The following is an 8,959-nucleotide window of genomic DNA, read 5'->3' as shown; positions in this document are numbered from 1 at the left end:
CAGAAATTCAATAAAAAAAAAATGAATGGAACTACATGACTTTGGGAATTGACTTTTTTAGTCATTTTTTTTTTTTTTTTTTTTTTTTTTTTTTTTTTTTTTTATGAAAAACATACAAAAAAGTAAAGAGAAGAGTTGCCTTTGTGGCTTCTTGACTATTGCCTATTGCCACCAATAATCTTACTTTCTTGAACATAACAAGTTTTATATTGACAAAAGCAAATATTGCTTAAGAAAAGTGAAAAAAGTGTTCGGGCAAATGGATGTACAACAATGAAGCAAAATCTAACTTGTAATAGGAACCATTAATAGTATTTCAATTAGCAAAAATCTAAAGTTCCAAAAAATGAAGAGCAAAAAGTAGAGTATTTCAATATTGCAAGAACATTTTTAGAGGCAAAATGCACAATTGGCACCAACTTCAATAATAAATTGCACAGTTTTAAAATAGTGAACAAGGAAAAGCATATGATATCTATTTTTTCTAGAATCAAAACAATTGCTGGTAGGAAACATCAAGATATAAATAGTCATGAAGAAAATCTGAATAGCAATTCGATAGAACAAGAACACAATCCACAAAGCTACACAAATTAGAATTTACATATGCCAGTGTGCTCATCTAAAAAATATAATACTAGGGAAAATTTACAGTACCGTCCATGAATTTTGCAAGTAAGCTTGTAATAGTGATCAGAAACCACTTACAATCTTTTCTATTACTGGAAGAGGCTGCTTGCAATCAAACTATATGTCACAAAAAAGGAACTTATACTGCACCAGAACATCTTTTCTTCTACTTGCAACAAAAATCTTCAGTTACAACTGGCGACATATTGCATGCCATGTTGATGCGTCCAAGAAGTTCGCAAGAACCAATGCAAGGGACGAAATTTTGTACATAGTGTCAAACATTAAGCTTTTATCAACCTGATTTTCTGCATTCATACAAACTGTAAGATTTTCCTGTTTACGTTTGATTTATACAGAATTGTTTTTTTGGATATTTGTCTATGTTCTGTTTCAACACTATCATAAAATCACAAAATAGTGTTTGTGTTTTTCTTTCTAATATAGATTTTGGTTTTCAGTTTTCTGCTTCAAACAGTTTCTATGTTTTCTGTGTTTTGGTTTCTGGTTTATACAAAACACAGTTGTATTTCTGATTTGTTTTAATTTTGTTTTAAACATTACAACAACACAAACAGTAGTGTTTTTCTTCCAACATTGTAGTGGTTGAATATCAAGAGGAGCTGCTTCCTATATTTATTTTGGGTTGCTATGTACTGGGGGTGTTTGTTTAGTCAGTATTATATTGGGGATTTTGTGTTTTATAGAGGGATTTTAGTTGGTGTCATGCCAACTTGCTTTTGTTTGTTCTCTTGGCCTTGGTTATTGTCATTGGCAGGTGGAATGTACCAATGATGCTAATGAGCTTAGCTTTTTATTCATATAAGTTTGTTATCTTTTGCCGCAACAATAAAATTTCACCTTTTTCCAATAAAAAATGAAAAAGAAAAAGGGCAACGTATTGAGGTTTCGTGGGAAAAAAAATGTTTAGAACTCACTATTGTTGAAGAAGAATTGGTTCACAATAATGCGTTTTGTTACAAGAATTCGGATACATTTGTTGGGTGTGGATATTAGTCCAAGCATCGGATGAATCTAATTTTCATTTCCCACCCCCCAAAGATTTTACTACCACACAACAGAATTTCTTACTTTTTTAAAATACAATTTTCATTCCGGCTCTATTTGTTTCGATGTAAAATGTTTTTCTCAAAAATATTTTACATATTTTTAGTTGTTTGGTTGAACCAAAAGTAAGTAAAACATTTTTTAGGGAAAATATTTTTGGTCATAATCTCCCAAAATGGTTTGCCACTAAAGAATTTGTAAGTTGATTTTTAGGAAGTTTACTTCCAACTAAGCCCTTCAAGCACATTAATCTTTTTAAAGATAAAATGGTGACTCTTCATTGATTTCTACCCACGCGACAATAGAAATTTTTGGTCTTAAAGTGTCAAGTAAACACCATTTTTTTTTTCTTTTATTTTCATGCGAAATCAATTTACAAGAAAAATATTTTCAAATATAAAATATTTTACGTCAGACGAATAGAGCCTTAACTATTGTCTAGCTGTCCACGGGCACATTCATATGCTATCCTAAGTAGTGTTTCACCAATTTAGAGTAGTGTATGTAACATAACTTTCAAGATCTAACCTTATAACAAATGTAGACAAAATTAATGAAAAAAATGTTTAAGAACCCCCTAAAATATTTAGAATAGTTTATTCCCAACATGGATTGTTAAAGTTGTTGATTTGTTTTAGGTTGTGTTTTGATCAATGATTTGATGAGGAATTTGGAAAGAAAAATGAAAATAAGACAACAAAATTAGTTTCTATTTCATTTTACTTTTTTTTCCTTTCTATTTCATTTCCTTTTGTAAATTCCTCTTCAAATTCTTAATCCAAATACAATCTTAGAAATCAATTAACTAAGATCTAACCTCCTACCACGAGTGGATAAATTTAAGGATGATGTTTTGGGCGTCAAAAAGAATTACTCAATAAATAAATTAAGACCATATGAAATGAAAGCAAACATATTTTACAAAAATTAAATAAATAAAAAATAAAAATAATAATAATGACAAAAAAGTTTTTTTTTTAAATTAGGTGCATCTAAAGTTTTTTTAAAATTTGACTAAAATATCAAAAAGTTTCTAAAGACAAAATAAATAATAATAATAATAATAATAATAATAATAATAATAATAATAATAATAATAATGAGATAAAAAAAACTCAAACATATTTTACAAAAATTAAACCAAATAAACTAATTTTTTAACAAAATTCTACGGTACACAATGTTGTTTAATGTATGTAAATTTTAAACTGGTATTAATTGTACAATACTATTGTGGAACAATTTGATAGTTAAAAAAAAAAAACAATTACAAAAAAGACAAACAATTTGGATTGAGTGATTTGGAGAGAAAAGAAAAGAAATAGAGAGAAATGTATTTCTCTTCCTTGTTTGGTTATCTTAAGTGGAGAGAAATGGGGAGAAATAGAGAGAAATGGAGAGAAACTCATTTCTCTCATAACCTTTATTTTCAATCTTCCCAAAAGTGGAGAGATTGGGAGAGAAAAGAAATCCACAAATGTTTATATTTTCATAATACCAATTTTACCCCTGTAAAAATAAAAGAAATAAAATAATTGAAAATATAAAAAGGTTATTTTGGTAATATAACATAAAATAATTTCTTTTCTTTTCTCTTAATGAAATCTAACCAAACAAGAAGGAGAGAAATCACAATCATTTCTTTTCTTTTATTTCTTACTTATCCAAACAAAAAGGAGAGAAATTACAATCATTTCTTTTCTTTTCTTTTCTCTTATTACTTAAGTAATCATTTCTTTTCTTTTCTCTCCTAAGTTGCCAAACATAGAATTGTGTAGTCTCTTAACCAATCATAAAGTGCTACATTACTTGGATTTAGAGGTGGCAAATGAGCGGATTTAAATGAGCTGGAGGAGAACCGTTTTCCAAATGGAAGGAATTTAATAAATTATTGGCAGATTAATTATTTATATAAAATTATATATAACATTTTCTATTATTTAATTGTTGAAAATATTTTATAGCGTGTTAGCAAATACCTGACTAGAAAGTTGAGAAGATTTCTGATTACAAAATGCTATCGTAAAACAGATTGTAATGTTGTGTTGGAGCGAGAGTGCGTTGATCAAAGCTGAGTTCAGAATCCGTATGTAGTAAGGGGATGCGAGCAATCTTATGCCAGTCTTGTCCTTCCTCCCTTAGGCAACGAGGTTTCAACAATGGACACTCCAAGATTTCCAGCAGAAAGAGGGAGGTTGGAAGCCCTTCTTCCGGCAAGGATTGGAGTTGAGGGCACCCCGCAATCATCATGTTTTTGAGAGAGCCAAGATGTTGAAGGCCCCTGTTGTTCAGCGATTTGAGATTTGGTAGGTCTTTGATCTCGAGCCATATGAGAGTCGAGGGCAACAGACCCTCCTCCGGAAACGACTCTAGCACATCTTCTACATATTCACCCGAGATTAAAAAGTATGCAAGAGAAGGGAGTCTTTGCAAACCCCACTCTCTCCTCTGAGCCACAAGTGCCACAAGTTTCGCACAATTCCTGATTTCAAGACTATGTAAGCTGGAGGGCAGACCCCCTTTCGGAAATGACTCAATTCCTGGACAGTTCCATATACGCAATGATTAAAGAGATGTGAGGCTATGCATTCGATCGGGCAACGACTTGAGTTTCTTGCAGTTCCAGAGATCAAACGTTTTCAGATTGGGAGCGATTAATTCTTGTTGCGAAAAGGATTCCATATTAGAGCACCCATCAGTGATGCGAAATTTTGGAATCCAAACCTGTTTAGAGTCAAAAGAGTCTCAAAATTTTTACGGTCTTCGATTCTTACTGTGTTTGGATTGAGTGATTTGGAGAGAAAAGAAAGAAATAGAGAGAAATGTATTTCTCTTCCTTGTTTGGTTATCTTAAGTGGAGAGAAATGGGGAGAAATAGAGAGAAATGGAGAGAAACTCATTTCTCTCATAACCCTTATTTTCAATCTTCCCAAAAGTGGAGAGATTGGGAGAGAAAAGAAATCCACAAATGTTTATATTTTCATAATACCAATTTTACCCCTATAAAAATAAAAGAAATAAAATGATTGAAAATATAAAAAAGTCATTTTGGTAATATAACATAAAATAATTTCTTTTCTTTTCTCTTAATGAAATCTAACCAAACAAGAAGGAGGGAAATCAAAATCATTTCTTTTCTTTTATTTCTTACTTATCCAAACAAAAAGGAGAGAAATTACAATCATTTCTTTTCTTTTATTACTTAAGTAATCATTTTTTTTCTTTTCTCTCCTAAGTTACCAAACATAGCGTTAGAGATTGCAGCTTCGGAAAGAATTCTAGTGGCAGGGATAGGAGAGAATCACAGCTTACCAAGGACAAAGTTTCTAGTGATGTGTAGCAGTTCTCCATCTCCTTAGATAGTGGGAAAACTAGTTTCGGACAGGCATGAACAATCAAACGTTTAAGGCAACTGTAGAGACGCATCACTCTCTTCGGCAAACAACGTATAGCCCTACAATCAATGATTGAAAGGTCTGTAAGCATGGGCGGCAATCTTGTGTCTGGAAATAACAATAGGTCTGGACATTGCTCTATCTTCAACTCCTTCAGATTTATTAAGGTATATAGTTCAAGTGTCAGTTCCTTCAAACTTGCAGACGAAATTTCCAATTCTGCGAGAGAAGACAAACCTTGCCATCCCAATTCTACACTATCGCATCCCCGCAATACTAATTCATTTCCAGCACATGCCCCAGGAAGTGAAGCCATAAGCCCTAGGCAATCCCTAATGTCAACTCTCACCCAAGATGGAATATGTTTGGGTAAGCCTCCAATCAGCTTCGGACAGTTGGTTACTTCAAGCTCTTGAAGCCCAGAGAACTCTCCATCATCTAATATATACCATTCCTCCCAAGCCAACATTTCGGAAAAACTAAGTCTCTCTAGAGATTGAAATGGTTTGCTTAAAGAACAATCTCCGTAGAATTCACAGCCCACCTTTGTTATTCTCTGCATCCCTGAAATGGTAAGATGTTTTAAAGAGGACAATTGGCCAAGTGACAACAAGAAAAAACAATCCTCACAATTCTGCAAACGTAAAGACACCATATTACAGAATGATTGATCTCCCAACCATTCTGGAAATCTTGTGCCTCGGTACCTGTATACCTCTAGGTGTTTCAAGTTTGTATGAGGTTGTAATTTGTCAACTACATCTCTTTCACTTTCTGAATCATTGGGAATTCCACTATCCCAGCTCAACACCAATGTTTCTAGGAACTCTTTCTCCTTCAGCTTTGCTTCCATTGCATTCGTGCAACTTGTTATATTTTGCAAACAGGAAATGGAGAGACTTCCACAAAGATGATGAAACTCCTTCAACTCATTTATACCTGACCTGCTACACTTTCCCACTACAAAAGCAGTTAATGTTCGGAGATCGTTCAATCGACTCATTTGCATTGGCATCTCCCTTAACATATTAGCTCTGCGGATATCAAGATGACGCAAGAAAATTAATTTTCCAATCTCTGTTGGCAAGGTTGTAAGATTATAACAATCAATCAACATCAATGTTTGTAAATTATACAGGTCACAAATAGATTTTGGCAATTGTTGGATTTTTGTGTAAGAGAGATCCAAATAGCGTAGATGTATCAAATTGCCAATTGAATGAGGCAATTCAAAAATCCGATTTTGTGGCAAAGACAGCACCCTTAAGCAAATTAGTCTCGACAAAATAACATCTAAAACCATTTTACTCGACTAGTTCCAAGAATATTTACGTCCTAAAGGTAGGAATATCCTTAAAAACTTAGCCTCGTTGATTACCTTGAATCTTTGGAAGTCCTCAAATATGCCTCTAGCATATGAGAAATGGCGTACTTTGTCAGCAATAATGTGGCTTGTCATTCTCCAATCTCAAACAAAAATCTCTAGACATAGATTGAGCTAAATCATTAACAAGATCATGTATGACGAAAAAAGATGCTCTAGCACTTTGCTGAAATAATGACATTGATAGCAATTCATTGGAGCATTCATAACCTACTTCTTCCATTGTTGTGTTACTTCTTGGCTTCACAAAATCTTCTGCAATCCATAATAGAACTAATTCCCTCATTTCAAATTCATAATCTTTGGGAAATACAAAACAATAAGCAAAACATCTCTTTAAATGTGCAGGGAGATAATGATAGCTTAAGCTTAATGCTGGAAGAATGTTATCCTCTGGCAAATCCCATATGGCACTTTTCAATACATTAATCCAATCCTCAGCATCCCATTTAGAGCGCAACAGACCCATCAATGTTTTCACAGCTAAAGGCAAACCTTTACATTTTTTCACGATCTCTTTGCCAATATTTTCAAGGTTTGGATGTGAATTGAAATCTCCCTTCTCAAATGCATATTTGGCAAACAATTTCCAGCAATCTTCAAATGGCAATTCCTGCAAGTGATGAATATGAACAATTTTCATGACAGATGTAACTCTGTCTTTGCATGTTGTAACAATAATCCTACTCCCATGTGCGACATATCTAAAAGGCTGACTCAAGCTTTCCCAGTGACCATAGTTCTCATTCCAAACATCGTCCAGGACAATAAGAAATTTCTTCCCACTCAACAACTCCTTTAGCTTGACTTGAACCATATCTAGGTTCTTGGCATCACAAGCTTGTCCAGTAACTGCCTCAAGAATTGATCTGGTAACGCTTAGAACATCAAATTCTTCAGAGACACAAACCCATGCTTTCATTTTAAAGTGATCAACCACTCTGTCATCATTATATAAAAGTTGAGCAAGGGTGGTCTTGCCAACCCCACCCATCCCCACTATTGCAATCACACCTATCTGATTATCATTACTACCACTTGCCTCATCATTGGATAACAACACCTTCATGACATCCTCCTTGTCAATAGCCCTGCCATAAACACTAGATACATCGACCAGAGAAGAAGTTTGGGACTTGTGAAACCAGTTATTATGTCCAGGAACTTCTCTCAAACCGAGGACATCTTTCTTTTGTGCAAAATATTCTAAGTCATCAATGATCTTCTCTAACCTGGACTCTATCCCCGCATCAAGTAAACTAGCAGTAGTAGAGCCAGAGGATGTCAAGGTCAGAGGGATTAAGCTTAGTACCTGGCTTAGGCGGCTATGGCTGTGGCTGCTAGTGTTGCTGCTGCTTTGGTAGTCAGCTTCGGACTTGGAGCGCAAAGCTTCGGTAGCAATTTCATCTACTAAATCATTTGTGTGGTAGATGACATCTTTAAACTCTTCCATCCACTCTTTCACAGCTGGGTTAGTGATTTACTTGTTCTCTACATCATTCAGCATGGCATTAAGTTCCAACAATGATAACTTGAGCTTCTTGAGGAGTCTATCACCATCCTTTTAGCCCCGGAAGACGTTGATGACCTCGCGAGAGGCAAACCAATCAAACAACACTTGAAGAGTAGCAGAGAGAAATGCTCTCCCAACCAATGCCTCGGCCATGTTTTTCTTTTCTTTTCTTTTCTTTTCTTTGCAAAGTGAGTAAAGAGGTTATGATCAAAGAGGAAGGAAAACAGAGGCCTCTGCAATTTAATTTCCAACATTTCTTTCAAGATTGAGGAATGAAAGAGAAATGTGAATTCCATCACATAGGATGGGCCCCCTCTCTACGCACAAGCACAACTGTAAAACTATAAATAAAAGGGAAATAATTCTCGACTTTAAGGTTAATTACACTCACACCACATCCCTAGAGAGTTCGGATCCTCTGCCCTGTTTATCTGCGGTGGTTCTTGCGACGTCTTCAAAATGACGTCGTTTTAACATTTTTTTTTCGCCATTCTTTCGTTCTCTCTCTCTCAGCTCTCAAATGTTTGACAGACCAGAACCCAACCCTAAGTACCTTATAGACAGAGAGACGAAGAGGACATAGATGATCGGACGGTGCGACGGCGAGGCAATGGGCTCTGTTCCATTTTTTTCGCTGTTTTTTCTTTGTTTCGTAGATGAGTCTCTGATTGTACATTCAACTCTTAGATGGGTGTTGTGGGGATATATTTTCTGAGTCCCAACACGTGGCCAAGGTGACGCCGACGTGGCAGCCGAGGTACCACGTGTCCAGGTCATGACGCCGAGGTGATCTCGGCAAGGCCGAGGTTATCTCCGAAGATATCGGAATTCGAGATAAACGGATAAGGCACAAGAGTCCTAGGGTGAGGAAGGACTTTAGCATGGATAAGGATAACACTCTTAGGGAGTTTATCTTTATCTCTTGGAGAGTCCATGATAAGCACTGAGCAAGAGTCCATTGAAGCTAGG

General features: G+C 35.0%; 1 protein-coding gene, 1 long non-coding RNA gene and 1 pseudogene across 2 annotated transcripts; all 3 read right to left on the bottom strand.

The window, feature by feature from the left end:
• Window positions 1-503: 503 nt before the first annotated feature.
• LOC145822903 (uncharacterized) lies at window positions 504-4,467 on the bottom strand. Its single transcript, XR_014364751.1, has 2 exons — window positions 3,678-4,467; window positions 504-938 (listed from the first exon to the last, which is right to left on the bottom strand). It is a non-coding gene; the product is annotated as an uncharacterized LOC145822903 (long non-coding RNA).
• A 462-nt stretch (window positions 4,468-4,929) lies between these two features.
• LOC145822015 (putative disease resistance protein RGA4) lies at window positions 4,930-6,396 on the bottom strand. The gene has a single exon (XM_082918587.1). The coding sequence runs from the start codon at window positions 6,394-6,396 to the stop codon at window positions 4,930-4,932; it is 1,467 nt and encodes a 488-aa protein (XP_082774713.1).
• Window positions 6,397-6,529: 133 nt separating this feature from the next.
• Window positions 6,530-7,930, bottom strand: LOC145822014 (putative disease resistance RPP13-like protein 1 pseudogene; annotated as a pseudogene).
• Window positions 7,931-8,959: the final 1,029 nt, after the last annotated feature.

The sequence above is a fragment of the Camellia sinensis genome, chromosome 3, assembly GCF_055761805.1.
Source record: "Camellia sinensis isolate YWXY chromosome 3, ASM5576180v1, whole genome shotgun sequence".
Lineage (NCBI taxonomy): Eukaryota > Viridiplantae > Streptophyta > Magnoliopsida > Ericales > Theaceae > Camellia > Camellia sinensis.
Note: the sequence above shows the minus strand (reverse complement) of the source record. Positions and strands in the feature narration are given on the sequence as shown.

Coding starts and splice junctions, on each gene's coding strand:
- LOC145822015 (XM_082918587.1), bottom strand. CDS start 6,396: ATGGTTTTAGATGTTATTTTGTCGAGACTAATTTGCTTAAGGGTGCTG.